The following is a 17,054-nucleotide window of genomic DNA, read 5'->3' as shown; positions in this document are numbered from 1 at the left end:
TCTGAGACACTTCACAAAGAACAGCAAATTAGATTTGTGTGTGTGTGCCCAGGCTAGTTGTCAAAAGTGTATATAGTTAGTCTTCCAAATGATAGATCTCCTCTAGGACCCCTAAATCCCTAGAACAAATCACAGAAGGTCTTCACAGTGATCTAGACAAACTCTTCTCTAGTGGCAGATGTCTCTGTAAAATGAAAGCAGTATCAATTTGAGAAGATTAGAATGTTAAAGTCAAATGTAGAAAAGGAAGCCTATTTTTATCATCATTTTTATACAGAGGGAGAGACATCTCCCTCTCAGAACCTTGCAGGCTGGGTTTGGGGAGGGGGTGTGGTTGCTATTTGGTACAGACTCTACAGGCTCGTTGCTGCGTGTGTAACTGCTTCCTTTGAAAGTAAACCAGTGTGTTCTGTTTGTTTAAGGAGCTTTTCATAAAGCAAATAAAAAAAAAGAAAGATAAAAAGAGATAAAAAAAGAAAAGAAATTGATTCTGTGCCAATACGTTTTCCAGCTCCTGTACAGAAGGGGACTGAAACAGTTTATAGTGAAATCAGAAAAGCTAATAATGGTAAGTAAGCTAGTGAAAAATTAAACACATGAAGGAAGTGTTTGTATATAGAGATTAGGGGTTAAATTCAGACTGACTAGTTTAGAAGATACATGCCATAAAACAGAGATGCAAGTCACAAAGGAACATGAAGTGCAGCTACAAAACCACAGGTGCTGATAAATTGTACACCACCTTCATGGTTTCTCATAATCCAGTCATGTTTAATGCAGCGAGATTAATATTTGTAACATCTACTTCAGCAGCCCATCTGTACTGTATGTGACAAGTAGTTGGGCCATACACCTGGGTCTGAATCCAGAGCTGAACATGCTCTATTAGGGAATTGGATGCTATGCTGTCTTACTCAAACTGCTCATGAACAACACTTCCCCTCTTAGTTGAGCATGTCTGCCATGCGTTATAAAATATTACACTGGTTTTGGTATAACACCAGAAAATATCTATAAAGCTTCTCACAACACTCTAAAAACCTTTAATGCAGTCTGATCACTTCAGTAGGGTGGATTGTTTATTTTAAGAACCATGAAAAATTGTCTGAGCTGTATGTGCCAGCCACTCTGCCCTTCTACCTCTTGTAACGTAGACTGTGTATAAGGGCATTAGCAGCTTACTGGCAATTACTGTCTATGAAAGTTCTGGCACTAATGAGTTCAGAGACAGTAGGTTAAAAGCATTTCTTGGTAGTTTGTCAAAGACTAAACAGAAAGGATTTCCTTTCCTCTCATTGTGTTAGGAAGTCTAGATTTGTAAATATTAGGGCTGCAGACTGTTCAGGTTTTGTCCCCATCCACATTACCCAGTGCCTTTGTTGTGTGCCATTTTTAATTTTGGATCAGTGTGTTTTGATTTGCTATTTTTCTATTTTGTAAGGGATTTCCCACCTGCTCTGACACAGTTTCTGGGGAATCTTCCATGTGAGGGTCCCCAAGTACTTTAGAAAACATTACCTAATTTTTCCTTGTGAGGATTTATAAAGCAATTTTTATCTCCATTTTGCAGCTGAATAAACAGAGAGATTAGGTCATTCATTTAAGGCAACGTGTTTAGAGAGTGACAACACTGGGAACAGAAATTCAGAATCCTGACTCCTGGCTTGGTGCTGAGCTTGTGCCTTGGGCTCATTGCAGCTAAAAGCAGAATACCCTTTACATTAAAGAATAGGGCACGGCACTTCATGCAGGATAACCTGGCAGCATCATGAGGAAAAACCAGCTCATGTTAGGGCTGAACCCAAAGGTCACCAGTGTTCTGAAACGTTTCCCAGTGAGTGTAAATTGCACCTACAACAAGTGGCCCAATCTGGCTGTATAACCCTCCCTTGCTTTCTGCCAGGGTGTGAAGCTGGTTATTACACCTTTCACCACTCCTATTTTTGACATAACGGAAAGTGTTGTACACCAGAAGCATGTGTTGTGAGTTGTAGTGTAAACTCAGGGTTGGTACAGCAGAGATAGAATTCAAAACACTTACAAGACTGTACTTGCCTGAAGTGGGAACTGCAATAAAATGAGATATGATTGAAAGAGTGAGGTGAATTAGCCAGATGATATGCAAACACCCCTTAATCTTGCAGTCCACCTGCTCTTTTATGCATAAAGTTCTACCGTTTCAGTTATTCTTGGAAACATAGTAACAGTTTATTGTTTTAATCACGTCTGTTTTTCCTGACTGATACACAGGAAAAGTGTTTCAATTAGATAAGCAGTGCATCACATAACTGTGCAGTTGCTTTGGGTAGCTACATCACAGGCTATTTAAATGTAACATTTACTTTGATTTTTGATAGGCTGTGTGATTGCAAGGTGGGAAAGTATAAATGCAGTGGAGAATCCCTAGGAAATAGATCTAACTTCTTCAATACTTTCATATATATTAATGTAAGTATACCAAAGGCCCGTTGTGAAAGATGCTGAACATTTCTAGTGGGTCAGAAGTTGGTTTACCATTATGATCTTTGCTATGTTTGAATCTTCTTTAAGGTTTTTGAGCAAATGCAAGAGTACAATCTACTTCAGGAAGTTAATGGTTCAGATAAATGTGTCCTTTGGGGTAATTACCTGAATTTGGGAATGGATGTCAGCTGCAGTTTGACAGATTTAACACCTAAGACCTATGTAACATTTTATTATTATTTGTTTGTAACTACTGTGGTTTGGGTTTGTTTAACTAGAATTGAGTGCTTTATGAGCAATTCTGTCAATTCAAATCGTCTGGGCATTCCAGAAATTGTGTCCACTAGAGAGGAATCTGCAGAGCTCTCAGTAGTTGTTATGTCTGATGCAATTCTTTGTGTCTGAGCTAAAATATGTTTCCTCTTCATTTTTCTGATGGATCTCAATGCTGTTTTCCCATTAAGGCAGATGCCATGTTAGTAACCAACTTCTCTTGTATTTTGAGTTCTACAGCAATTGCTTGTCCTTACCCCAAATCATGAATCCATAGTGCAGATAATGCTCTGACCTTTCCCATGCTCCAGGGCTTTGGCAGTCTGCGAGGTATCTGCTGTTCCTTTTCTTCTTATTTTCCTGGTATGTTATCTCCTGTCACTATCATTTCAGAGTCTCCATCACACTATGGTAAGACTTCCCGTCCTATCTGCTGTGCTGCTTTCCTTATTCTGAGCACCAGGCCTAAAGAGTTGTTACAGTAAAGACAGACAGAAACAAACTGTCAAATGCACATTTCAAATCCCAGAAGACCTGCATGTGGTTAACTACAGTAATAGGAAAAAGTAGGAAAAGCAGGATATTTGCAACATTCAAGTCTAGTCACGTGTATTTTGATTGCAAACAAAATAATAGTACTGTGCAGATAGAGAATGTCAGCCTCTTTATTTGGACACTAGATTCCCTCTGATATAATGAGAGGTTTAAGGAGGATGCTGGTCAATAGCACTGCCTCTGGAAGCAAATCAAAGACATGAAGCTGTCCTTGCATTGTTACTGAAAGGTTAGTTTAATTCAGGGAAAGGTTTAGTGTTTGGGAAGCTCACCCACATATTGATTTAAAACCTTTTCTTGAGCAATAGGCTGTTACTTCAGCATTTTAGATAAAATACCTAAAGCTTCAAGCCTCAGCTTTAACTCAAGCCTTACATCCAAATGGCAATTTGGGGGATGATCGCAGTTGGTACCAGTAAGGTTTATAACACCTTTACCTAAAATGTCTTTCACACCTACCAAGATGAGCCAATTTCCTCAAAATGCTGCTTTCTCTGGTTGCTCTATGAGAAGGCCGTAGTATACTGGAAGTCAGGAATATCCAGCCCAGTCCCAGAGCTGTTGCTTTTTGTTCAGAAAGAACTGAGACAGTCCAAAACTTAAGCCAAACAGGCAATTGTCTGAATCAGCAGACTGCCAAGAATGATAAAATGACTGGCCCCGCTGCCTACTTTGCCTGAGCTGGAGTCCCAACAGGCCAGGCTGGCAGCTGATGCTCTTCCTGAGGGGGGGGGTCAGGATGTGTCAGATACTAAATTCAGCTGCATGGGTGGAGGCTCTTTTAGATGTATGATTTACTTCCATCACATCTTTCGTCTTCCAAAGAGACAGTAGGGGCAGGAGGTCCAAGCATCTCTATAGTAGTTCTTTATGTCAGCTCCATCATTTCCCTCCACATTGATCTGAGTTCTTGGGGCAGCACACTTCTGTTCATATTGCTGAGAAGACTAGAGCCAACTCCAGTTCCCAGATTTCCTTACATTTTTTCAGAGCACTGCTTGTGGAAGGCAATGTATTAACACATCCTTACAGTGAACTCTTCATTTGGTCTGTATCAGATCCAAAGCTCACAGAAGCCAGTGATAGGCTTTGCACTGACCTTGATGTGCACTGAATTGAATTCATAGTGGCTTCTTATTGCAAGATAACTACTACTAATTTCTTATTAGGAAAATGGAAATCTAGTGAACAAAATGCAGAGCCAGCCTCTATGCTGCTAAGTCTGGAAAAATGAGTTGGTCACTTGCAAGCAACTGCAGTGGTGAGACAGGAAATTGTAAGAATCCTATTGCAACCAACAATGTACTATGGAAAAATAAATATATCCCAGTGGAAAGAGGCATGAGAAATCCCCTTTGCATTCAGTGGTTTGGAACAAACTATTAGAAATCAGCCCTAGCAATCAGGAAATCTGCTCAAATACTTTCCTGCTGCTGAGCCTCAGGCTTAACACCCCTGTACTGAGCCAGAATTTCCCTCTGAAAGCCTTTTCCAGCATAAAGAAAACTCATAGGGTCTGAGGGTTTGTTGTGTTATTCAAAACTCAGGCCTTAGGAGCCCATGCTAGTTGCATGCAGTCTGAAGTCATACAAATAACTTGTTCCTTCTCCAAAATAAAAACTCTTTGGATCTTTAGATTTCAAGACATATTCTAGACCAAAGCCTGGATCTGTGAGACGTTGACTCCAGACCAAAATGCTTAAAATAGCCTCAGCCAAAAATTAGGCAAAGCCAGATGGTTCCAGTAAGGCACAAATATGCAGGGAGCTTCTGACCTTGCTTGAACCTCAAATGCAAAGCTGAATTGCGTGCATGCCTCTGTGTAAGATCTGTTCCCAAGCTGCCTGCCAAGATTCTCTGTTAGAAGCTACTGCTCCAATAAAGGGCTTGGCAGAATGTAGTATGTGCAGTTCAGCATCTTCAGTTGATGATCTAGCATCTCACCTTGCAACTGGTTTTAGGCACATATTCTCTTCTCTATAACCTCCAGCAACAAGGAAGGGCAGAGCAGATGGGGATGACAGTGTCTTAAATTCCTGCCATTAATGTATTCTTTTGTAAAAATATGTTCTTTGAATTTAAACCCCCACTAACTAAAAGCAAGAGTTTGAGTACATCAGAGATCCAAAAATCCACCTACCATTGTTAGACTTGGGAATCTTTTAGAAATCACCAGCACAAAACCTTCAGCTCTGATTCCTTTCATGAAATCTGCAGCTTCTTGGTTGCCCTGCTAGGAAAGCTTGGCCAATTTTTCTGTATATGACTAGAATCCAGAATATCCCATTTACCTGTTTCTGTAAGGCAAAGCCAGGTATTATATGAACATCCCTCTGTTCTCTTTCATCACAATAAAACCAGTGTGTTTCAAGTAAAAAACATCTCATATTTTTAACAGGAATGAACTAAAAAGGTTGAGAAAAGATTGATATAGCAAAGAATGAGCAAAAGCACCATACACTGTGCTTTCATCGGAGGCTACGTGCTGGCTTACTTGATTAGTTCCTTTTAGAAATCATACAGCCTTTCAGCAGCACGTTCAAAGGACACAGATTATGACATTCTCCTGGTAAAGATCTGACACTTAGCTAGAAAGCCACACTAGTTTGAATCTGGGTGACAGATAACAAGGAGGCGGGATATCTGTTATTGTGACCTAGTGGCTTTGGGGTAGCAAACATCCCGTTGTTTGAAGTTTGGAATTTATACAGAATTCCTCATTTCCTCCTTCCTGTAAGCACAATACATTATGGCAGAGGACTAAACTACAGCTCATTAATACCTCACTTCATAAACCTTACACGGAGTTTTGTCCACTTAAAGTCAAGCTTTGATGTAGCACCGGCTCAGCAGTGGTTTTGGTCACTTCTGTCAGCTTTCAGGACTCAAAAAGCTTTTACATGTTTCCCATGCCAAACTGGCTAAACATGCAGGGATCAATCTTGCCAAACACTGAGATCAGTTTTATACTGAAATTAAGTTTGTGCACTGCTATAAGGTGCTGTAATCATAGAGGAAGGAGAGAAAGAGGCTTTAGCATTATCATCTGCAAAGTTAGATTCACCTGTGTCCAGTCTCCTCATTACTTCTGCTGGCTGGCAAGGGAGTTTCTGAAAGACCTTTATTAAGGTCTATTTATGGTAGAGGCACTTTTCATAATATCCTTCATTTAATGATTTTAGAGAACTTTTAACAATGCACACAACTGTTGTGCCTATGCGAAGATCAAGGTTTTCTGCTATTTAGAGAACACATACTAAGAAAAAACACAGATTCAGAAACTATCCCACATTTATAGGAAAAAATGCTAGCCAGATCAACCCAGAGTCTTAATCCAAACACTCTGCTTTAGATGAATTCCCTTGGCACGGCCTCTCTCCACTGAATTTGATATACTTTCCAAGAAAATACCCTTCAGGAGTCAGCACTTAGTTTTGTCACATGTGAAATATCTTAACAGACCATACAAAAGAGCACTTTAAACAAGACTTAAGTCCTCTTCTAAAAGCAGAGTTACTTTCCTTATGTCTCTGGATTGCCTTACTTTCAGAGGGCAAAGAAATAGTTATGTTTTAGTATTTGAAGGTATTCTGTGAAACTTCTGAACAGATAAATCACTTAAAACCTCCCCAAAATACTAAGATCTAATCTTAAAGTTCACTGATCCTAAATGGAAAGAGCCCACCAGCTCTCAGGCTTTCGTTGGGAACAAGCATTTTTTTAGTAATAAAACTTCAGGTGTCTTTGCAGGCTCTTACTTGGCTCTGAAAATTGTATCCTATACCGGATTTCTGCAGTGTGTTGTTTTTCTGGCAAGGAATTGGAAGGGGAAATATAATGCTCATGAGAACTTGCTTCTGAAAGGAAGACTCTTTTCTTGTCCAGTAACAGTTTGTCCTCTCTGTAGGGACTTCTGCTCTAAACCATAATCAGGACAGCTGTCAAACATGTACTGTTCTATGTGGTTGTTGCAGGGACACTGGTCCCACCCATGTTCTTGAATTAAGCGAGTGCTTGGATACTTCTTAGGACCAGAGCTTGAACCTTAGTTGTAGGCAGCACTTTTACATCATTGCAAGGTGAACAAAAAAAAGTTAGATTAACCATAAGAGTTTATTTTCTGGACCATAGAACTGATGACTCTGCAAGGTGCCATTTTGTAATTTATACACTGTATTTTATTTTGCAAGCTGTTAAATATAGGGAAATTCGATTGAGATTAATGTGTATCTAGTGAAATAATGTTCAAGTGTTGCTGCCTTTTAATGGTTTATTTGTTGTTGAGGATCTTTACTGGACAGCTACTGGGCAATCCCTTCATATATGTTCTTACTAATCAGGCTTTCAGTATGACATTTATAGAATGGTCAGCTTGAAAAGTCCATGGAACAACTGGTATTTGGTAGTGCTGCTACAGGAGGCAGATGACAAATAATAATCTTCAAGCATTTGTGTTGAACACCTGCACAGCTCTGGATACATACCACAGACACTCATGCTGCTGGAATGGCACAAGGTTGGGGATGGCTGCTGCTTGCTGCAGGTCCTCATGGACCTGAGGCACTCAAGACTTGCATAGAAAAACCTGTTAAGCTGATTAATGTATCACTGGGGACAGAGCTGGGTTCCAGTCCCATATGTAAAATCTATAGGGTGTTCAGTGCCACTGAATCTCCTCGGGATGTGCCTGCTCTCTTGCACGCACATACATTCTGTGACTGGAACATCCAGAGAAGTGAGGTCCTTCCCAAGATGTGAAATGAAGTTTTACCTTGGAGTACATAGCTTTGTCAGTTATGTTGCTCTAACCAAAGGTGAGAATATAACCATCCATTATAGAACCATGGAGGATCTCAGCTAAACAAGTTTTGTGAGGGTTGTGTAGGTGGTGACCAGCTTTATAGGGCTAAAAAGATGGTAAAAAAAGATGGATTTAAAACAAAAAAAGAATAAATGTCTTGAATGAGCCATTGCTCTTCTCTCAAGAGGTCTAAGAGGCAGGGAACTTACATTTCAGGAGTGCATTTATGAACGTTAGGTAAGATATCTAACCCAACCTCAAACCACGCAGACGGGGTGTTTTTCTGCCATCCACTTTGTGACTTTGGAACTTGTACTTAAAAAGACAGACTCATAAATAAGAATCACAATAGCACAGTCTACGTCAGTTTATGGCATCCATTTGAGTTTTGAAAGGCTCCATCAGCACTCACATGCCCATGGGATAAAAAGGCAGCCCATTGTATTATTTACAGACACTGGCAGTGCACTGAAGGTCACAGATTCTGTTACAATAAACAGACGTATGTTAACAGGCCAGTCGGGTTTATGGTATCATTGTCTCTCTTAGTTTAAAGGTTTGTTTTTAGTCTTTGCTCTCAATTTTCTAAATATAATTGGAGCTGGACCCTCCTGTGGGTTGCACCAGGCATTCCCTGGGGAGTTCTGCAGAAGAAAGTGTGTCCCTGTCCCACACAAAAGGAAGAGTGGTCAAGAGTGCCTGTGATAGACATCTGGTGTATGCTCAGGGGGGAGGTTTTGTCCTTTTTTCCCCACACCCTACATCTTTATAACGGACATTGGATAAAGATGGAAATTTTATGAAGAATTTGTTGTTTTCTCTTCCTGTGGCCAAAAATGAGAAAAGAATCACTCTGTGGAAGTATAATGAGGCTGCTTGAGTGAAAACACACTGACTGCCCCATGTGAATCATTTTCATCATAATTAATTGGGCTATTAAAGCTCATAAACCAGACAATCTGTGAAGTAATAATGTTAGATTCAAGGGAGAGACACAGCCGAGGGCAGTGTTAATAGCAGGAGAGTAATAAAACCAGTTATTCTGTAAAACTAACCCCGTTTGCAGAACCACCCCAAAGAAAAGTCACCTTTATAACACTTGCACTTCTTCCTTGAGTTTTCCTAGAATGAGCCTTACTCAGTTCATATCTGTGACATTGTACTCTCCTTAGATGATGTTCTTAATGTAATAACTATTCCTTTTTCTGAATTATTAGTGCTTTAAAGGACATAGCAAAAAACCCCACATTCCCATCTTCTGCTTTTTAAATTCCCATTTCTAGTCCCAACAAAGCCTGTGACAAAAAGCAGCATGATCCCTCTTTTGAACTCTCCAGATAAGTGACCGAAAGTTGGACTGAACAGATAAATTTCTTTACAGACTTTCTATACCCGCTATGTGCCTCTCAGCGCTTTTCAGGCACATAAATGAGTACCCAAGAAGCAGGGAGCGACTAAGGTCCTTTCCATCGTTATTTTCTTGCAACTGTGCTTTTTCTGTAGCTCATCTTGACACAGTGCTTAACTGTGATGTACCTCAGAGGTCTGGTCCAAAAGAGGAGTTGTTGATCCTACTCATGGAAAGGAAAATGCTCCTTATAAAGTGATCAAGAGGCTTAAGCTTCCTCTCAGCTGTTCTGCTTCTTTATAGCCAAATGAAGGATTTGGCTCAGAGGTGAATTTGATCTCCTACTCCCTTAATTTGTGAGGGAAAGGCCTTCAGGAGCCAGGCTGGTCAGCTGGCATCTTAATCACCTGAAATGCCAGATGGATCACTTAGCTATAGTGACCTGTCAAAAAATTCGTAGAATCTGACTCTGAGAAGTAATAGGTATTCCAGAAGTGTGGGATAAAGGGCACCACAGCAGAGAGGAGTGTTTGGCTAAGACCTATGTTTTCAGAGACAGGAGGACATGCAACCTTTCCAGCTCTTTCAGTAATGATGGTGGAGGGTCAACGTCAGATCCTGCTGTCCTTTTCACTCTCTAAATTTGGCATTGATCTTCCAGAAGTCACAGGCAAGACAGAGTATTGTGCTGTGGAGGAAGATGAAGCAAATAATTTGAATGAGTGCTAGCCCTGCTCCTGTGCATTTGCCCCTACGTAAATTCTGTCAGAATAAAAATAATCCAGCATGGAAATCTAGGAACTTCGCTCCATCTTCACTGAGACACCATTACAAAATTGAGCTCGAGGCTTTAGTAAACACTATGTACTGACAATAAACATTGTGTTACACAGAGGCATTGGAAGTGTTTGTATTATGTCAAGAAAGGTGGTGCATTAGAAAAACAATCAGTTAAAGTTTGAATTACTTGAATTGTATAAAGACCCAATAGCAGTGCAGGTTCTGACTGATTTGCAGTCCAGAGCACCTTGAACCTGAATGTCTTTTAGGTCATTTAGTAAGGAACGTAAAGTTTTGGGTTGGGGGTTGCTTCCCTCTTTCTTCTCTGTTTCAGAAATTTGTATCTCAAATGCCATCCATAGGAAGTATTTGCAAAAAGAAATGAATTACTTAGAGAGGAACTGGGAGGAGGTTTCCTTCCTGAAATCAGAGCTGGCAATCTTTCTAAGTTATTTAATGGTCCCAGTTTCTGAAAACATATTGAAGGAAATATCTTAACAATGAGATAGCCCCTTCGCCAAATACTAATTGGTATTGTGTCAAATTTACCTCAGCAGTACGTTCTGACTTCATATCTCCTCCTCTCCTGTTACCTCTCGGATGGGTGTTTGTTTGTTTGTTTGAGTCTGTTTTAGGGGTACACGAGGACTGGCAGCCTCAGTCAGAACACAGAGTACTTTTAGCTGCCTCTTTGTTCAACCTGAGAATGTACCCTCTGAGACAGAAACCTGTACAATTTAAAGCTATTTAGAGAAATGTCTGGGTTTTTTTCAGCTACTTTTTCATCTTATTCAGTTGACCCCAAAAGTATTTTGTAAGTTCTCAGTGGTGTTATTTCAGATTGCCAGCACAACACAGCACAACACAGCCAGTTCTGAAGGGAGACCTGGCATGTGTTTAACTGTGCACATTACCATGGCACAATAGTTTCAGACAGGAAATGAAGATGAAGGATGTGTCCATTTAAAATTGTGGGGGGGTTTCAGGCAGTCAGGATATGAAAAAACAAGGTGATACTCTGAAATAAACACTGAATTATAAACCAGGAATTCCTGCCTCTGACTCACGGGGCAAATCCTTTGGGGGTAAGTCCACAGAAGGAATTAGGCGCCTGGTGCTGACAGTCTAAACTATTAGGTTAGAGGCCACCATGTACTCTTAGCAGATATTTGTTGGAGGAAGACTTGCTTTGACAACTGATGTCAGGAAAGACTTGACAGTTGTGAATCCTCAGTGGACAGAATTATTTCTGTCATATAATGGAAAGACAAGGAAGTTTGGGATCTCTCTTTGCCCTTTCCCATTGGCTAGCATAGAGGAGGACTCTGTCTGCACACTGCCTTTTGTGGTTCTCAGTGCCAGCTTTCTATGTCCCTGCTGTGTACCGAAAATAACTTACTCAAAAGAACAGTCTCTTGTAGAAACATGGTGTCTTAAAGATGAACGCTGCATTGCTCACTGCTGAGATACCCAAGTGCTTCTTAGGAAAAGGTTTTCATTCTTGTGGGACTGAAGCTGAGCATCTATTAGTAAATAAGGGATCTGACTTTTGGATTTGTTGAGTGCCAGCAATTCCCTTAAGAATCCAACTTGTATCAGTAAGTGCTCAGTTGCAGATGTTGGTGATTAACAGAATTGCAGTCTAGCCTTTGTTAACCTGAATCTCCCACTGTCTTATTTCCTTTTGTATCTGATGAAGATAATACTAATATCTCCCCAGGGAACTGTGAGTATTTATTAGCTTATTGTACAGTGCTCTGAGGAATATGTTACTATATTTAAAGTTTTTGTATTGATCAAAAAGGACAGGAGAGGGTAGGGGAACATTTATACTCATATTTTTTTTCTTTCTTCTTTTGGTCTTGTTGCCAACAGAGAACACAAGGGCATCGTGATGCTACTTAGAACTGTCATCTCAAAGATCAGCTGGGAGAAGAAAACAAGCCAAGATGGAAAATGTTGTGAATGTTTCAAAAACTCTGCAGCACTTATTTATGAGTTTGCCGGGCTCTTCTTTTCAGAGTTTATTTCCTTAGAGGGAACAATAGAGATGTCCCTAAAGCATTTAATGGAAAAAATGACAAATAAAAATTCTAATAGGAAAGTGGCTCTAGAAACCACTGACCTAGGTTCTCATCTTTAATTTCTCCTGCTAATGCAATTTTTCCTTTCTAGCCTCCAATTCATCATGCTCTGAGGAAATAAAAGGGGAAGCTACAGCTGAGGAAGTACCTTTCTATAGTGCAGTAACTACTGTGATGCCAGTAGGATGTAGAAATGTTTGAACTTGCTTTAAACTAGCTAACTTGGTTATCAGTGATACCCTATTGTGGCAGAACAGAGCTCAGCACAGTTTGCCCCACCATATATGTACTTTGACATGACCTTGCAGCTTGCGCTGAACTCCCTGTGCTGCAGCAGCTGGACTGCTGGACCAGTCTTGGATGTAACACTGCCATGAGGGCCTAACGGAAGGGCGAGCTCTGGGCTCTCTAAAAACTTGAATAACTGTTCAGAGATTCAGTACTTTACCAAGTGCTTCTATCAGTAGAGGCACAAATATTCTTTATTCTTCACTAAATTGCCTTTCCCCTTTAGACGTTCTGATGCTTGTTTGTTACTTTGGTGTGATGGGCCTTCGAGGAATGATTGTCCATCACAGTCATTTTGGATGACGCAAAATACCAGTCTTCAGGTGGGTGGATATGCTACACCCAGGTCAGTGAGTTTGTACCTGAAAATCCTGTTATGTATAATCCTTATTCCTTTGATTTTAGGAGAGATCTGAAGTCATATTTGTGTCCAGTTTGTCCAGTATGGAAATCCATACCTATCCTTTTTCTCTATTGTATGATAAACCACTAACATGGATCCAGTTGGGACCTGGATCTAATCTTTGCAGGCTGTGTTTATCTCAGTTGCTTTACTTTACAAAAAGAATACAGACCAAAATAGAAAAAGTACTGTCCTCAACCCCTTAACCAGCTGGTCTTTGACACTACAATTGCTCTCCTTTTCTTACTGCTGATTAAATCACTACAAGATCTGGGCCACAGGTAAGAAGGTTCTCATTTTAATTAAGAAATAGTGAAAGGGAGGACAGAGATTTGTGTGTACATATATAGTTACTGCTTTCAGCATTGCATCAAAGGCACAAAACCAGCAGGAAATATAAAAGGGTTTTATAACCTCATTCCAAACGTTTAAATTTTCAAGCTCCAGTTACAGGCTAATATCTCTAATTTATTGTTCCTATGCAAACGTTGTTTGTATCATAAGCCTTTGACAAATGACTGACTCTTCTGTTGACAAATGTTCTTTCCAGCATCCCATGAGTGTCCATACAAATGCATTAGTATAAGGAATGTGAAAAGGTATTTTAATAAAGAAATCTTTGAATTGAACTTTGCATTGGATGTGGCATGTTCCTGTTGGTGACCACTTGCAAATGAATGCCTGTGAAATTTTTAATTAGTGATGAACTGTGTAGATATGTTGTTTAAATTAACGTACGGAAGATGTCATCTCTGCAACAAGTGATTCCAGGCACTGGGCTCTGGTGCCAGGAACCAGTTTAGCAGCAGGTAAATGCACTCACTTGGTTTCAGAGTTGAGCATGGGAGTGCTTTGTTCACCTAAGTGTTGAGCTAAATTACAAAGGTAAAAGTTCCTCCACAAACCTTTCCCCAGTCCCTGGCACAGCTTACGTTTGCACTAGGCATGTTCAGGGAGAGGCTTACCCACCCCGCAGCCTTGCTTGCTTAACTTTATACTATCTTTATCATTGCAGAGCAGAGGCCTTAGGGACAAGATACAGAAATGCTGTAAATCAACAGACTCTTCCTCCTTGCCACTGTTAATGTTTTTTTTTCATTTCCAGCAAACTAGCAGCTGCTTATTTTCTTCTCTAACTTATCTCTGTGTGCCCTTTCGTGGAAATATCAGTGATGATGTGCTGGCTGGTTCGTGCTGGAAACTACCTGTGAGGGTGCTGAGCAGCGTGGCCGTCTGTCTGCTCCTGCTTTGGTGGCAGCAGGCGAGAGGGACCCTGCCCGGAGCCCACCTTTGCTGCTGCCGGTCCGGCAGCACCCGGCGCTGATCCGGTGCTGACCCCTGGTGGCAACTGACCTTGGCTTCTTTCTCTCGCACGTAGGTTAGTGAATAGTTTATAAATGCTGGGGACTACTTCTGTGCAGAGTAAATATGCTGCTCATCGGTGGGTGAATAAACCTTAGAGTTTATTTACTTTTCTGGGGTGCTATGTGCTTGTTCTAACTGTTGGTTTGTGAGCGTGGTTCAGTTCAAGTTCTTAATGTTGCAATTCATCACTAAGCTGTCTTGCATCATAAACTGCCAGCTTTTGGGGCAGGGGCAGTAATGCTGTCAGACTGGCTACAGCCAGATCTGTTGTGAGGGAAAGGTCAGCTACAGGGAAAAGAAACAGAGTTTGAGAAAAACAGATGTATTGAGTGAAAAAAAAACCCCACCAATTAAACTAGAAATCAAACAGAGTAATAAAGTATCAGCACAGAGTTAAAATGCTAGCACATTTTGTTATTTGGTATTTCAAGGCCTTTCTGAATAGGCTGGTGAAAGCAGAAAAAGCATCACTTTTACTGTTATTTGGGAGGTAATAAGCAAGTTGTCATGTCTGAAGAATGACAAAGAATGGGGCTTATTGCCTTCATGCTTTGAAATGCTCCACTCTAAATCACAGGTGCTCCCATTAAAAAATGCTTAGAGTCTAGCAATCATGAGAAGGTGGCTTGCTTGGGAGACTTCAATTAAATGCATTTATATTTATACAGGTAATTTGTTTTCTCAGCAGCCACAGACATGCTGAGTGGGAAGGCTGAAGAAATTCTCACCACTGCAGGAAATAATCACTGTAGTTAAATTTTAAATTTAATAGCAAAAGAAATCGCAGTTTCCTCAGGGAGGGAGTTACCTGCAAAGTCTGATGACAGACAAACAGAAGAGCAGCATGGAACTGAAGTGAAAGATTTAGCACAAATCAGCAAAGGTCTAAGCAGCCACTGCAAAGGCGCTCAATATGCTCCAGTCAGCCTGGGGTCTGCAGTAGCACTGAACTGTCCAAGAAGACAATAGGTTAATTTCAACTGCTGCTGTCAGTGCATCCATCCTGCACAGGGACATGTAGTTATGAGGCACTGAGGAGCCTGTCTGATACCTACCTGCTCTAACAGACTGTGATATCGACACTAGGAATGTGTGTCGCCAGAAAACTCATCATATTAAACTGTTGGCATAATCCAAGCTCTGTTCAGTGCTTGCAGAGGAACCGCGACTGCTGAAATAGCCTGTTGCCACAAAGCACTTATCAACACTTGCACAGGGAGAGCTTGGCTTTAAATCCTCTGCACTGGCTTTTTGTTTGTTCATTTTTTAACTACACGCAGAGCCAAGTCTCTACCGCAACTGACACAGTTTCACTTTGCGAATCGATGAGACAGTGCTACAAGGGCAAAAAGTCTCACCTGTGACCTTCATGTTGTTCAGAGCAGCCAAACTGGTGGCCCTGACTGACTGTGGTCCTCATGGAACCAACCTGTGGCTCTCACCACCCACCCTTCTGTGGTAGTTCAGGCTCCAGCCAGCAATAAGTTGTGGAAATGTCCTCTCCCAAGTGCAATCACCACTTCCCAGCCCTGGCTTTTCCTTAGGGAACTCTGCTCTGTTTGGGGTGAGTGCTTCCAAGGCAGTGAAAATGAGAGCTGCTAGTCGGTCCTCAGGGGTGGTGGGGACAGAGAGGTTGACATCAGGGGGACAGACGTGAGGGCTTTGTCTTAAGTGGGCTGAGTCATGGTATTACTGGAAGGGGTGAACTTGGCTTGATGATGGGCTGCGAGAGCTAATGGAGGAAAAAATTGTCAAGTGTATTTAAGATGCGGTCAGAGTGTAAATCAGTTAATGATAATTACAGCCACCCGGTTATTAAATTAACATGAGATTGTCAATAGGAAATATAGATTGCTTTGGAATCATTTTAAATTATTTAAAGCATGGCAATAGTGAAAATGTCACAGTCTCCATAATGCAAAACTTAGTTTAGATTTTATTAGTTTCAGTTGGTTTTTTTATATTTTTGTTTCAACTTCATGATCATTAAAGGAACAGGAGCTTTAAGGACCAAGACATTCTTATTTAGGAATGCCAAAAGCTGCAAAAGCTGGTATGAGGCAAAAGCTCAGAGGTGGCTGGAGATGAGCTGTGATTCTGCAGTGCGATCCATGGCAGAGCTGAAATCAGGTAAAGCCAAAAGTGTCTAAATGCAGTCCTTGCATGCAAAATGAGAGGTCAAATTTTCCAGCCATTGATTGTGTCCCTGTCACACGTCAGGTGATCAGGACTAGACAGCCTGAATTGTTTCAGCCTCTTAGGCTATTACTTGTCACAAGCAAGTTGGACCTGCTGTGCCTGACGCTCCTGCAACTCGCACCACGCGTGGCCACTGCCACTTGAGCTGTGGCCTCTAGGTAAGGATTTAGCATTTTGCACTGCCCTGCACTCGTGGCAATGCCTATGTATAGACCAAAGGAACAGCCATGAATTACCTCCCTGACTGCAATTTCCAGACAAATTTAGTGAATAGAGCTCAGCCTGACTCAGGGCATTCCTCAGGGCTGGAAGAACAAATCTGAATGTACTTACAGCATGTGTTGCTGCTCTTGAAAAACTGGTTCCACCTGTGGGTGCTGAGCCTGTAACAGCCTCTAGACAATCTGTCCTCCTTGGCTGGAAGTCAGAGACCTTAAGGGAGCAGAGAGGGGAAATATGCAGGCTTATGAAGAGAGATTCGCGTTCCTCCCAGGG

The 17,054-nt window shown here is 41.1% G+C and overlaps 1 protein-coding gene across 10 annotated transcripts in view; it reads left to right on the top strand.

Moving 5' to 3' along the window:
- Positions 1-13,624, top strand: part of PECAM1 (platelet and endothelial cell adhesion molecule 1) — a 38,381-nt gene extending 24,757 nt beyond the window's left edge. For 4 of the 10 annotated variants that reach the window (XM_030506320.1, XM_030506316.1, XM_030506319.1 and 1 more), the window contains 3 exons: positions 512-568; positions 2,358-2,448; positions 12,096-12,337. In XM_030506320.1, the coding sequence (XP_030362180.1) occupies positions 512-568; positions 2,358-2,407 (107 nt within the window). In that variant the 3' untranslated portion in view covers positions 2,408-2,448; positions 12,096-12,337. Of the gene's footprint in view, positions 1-511; positions 569-2,357; positions 2,449-12,095 lie in introns of all 10 variants that reach the window. The other 6 variants (XR_003994370.1, XR_003994368.1, XR_004389993.1 and 3 more) reach the window with 3 other exon arrangements.
- Positions 13,625-17,054: the final 3,430 nt, after the last annotated feature.

Source organism: Strigops habroptila, chromosome 14 (genome assembly GCF_004027225.2).
Source record: "Strigops habroptila isolate Jane chromosome 14, bStrHab1.2.pri, whole genome shotgun sequence".
In the NCBI taxonomy this organism is placed as follows: Eukaryota; Metazoa; Chordata; class Aves; order Psittaciformes; family Psittacidae; genus Strigops; species Strigops habroptila.
This window is presented reverse-complemented; position numbering and strand designations above follow the sequence as displayed.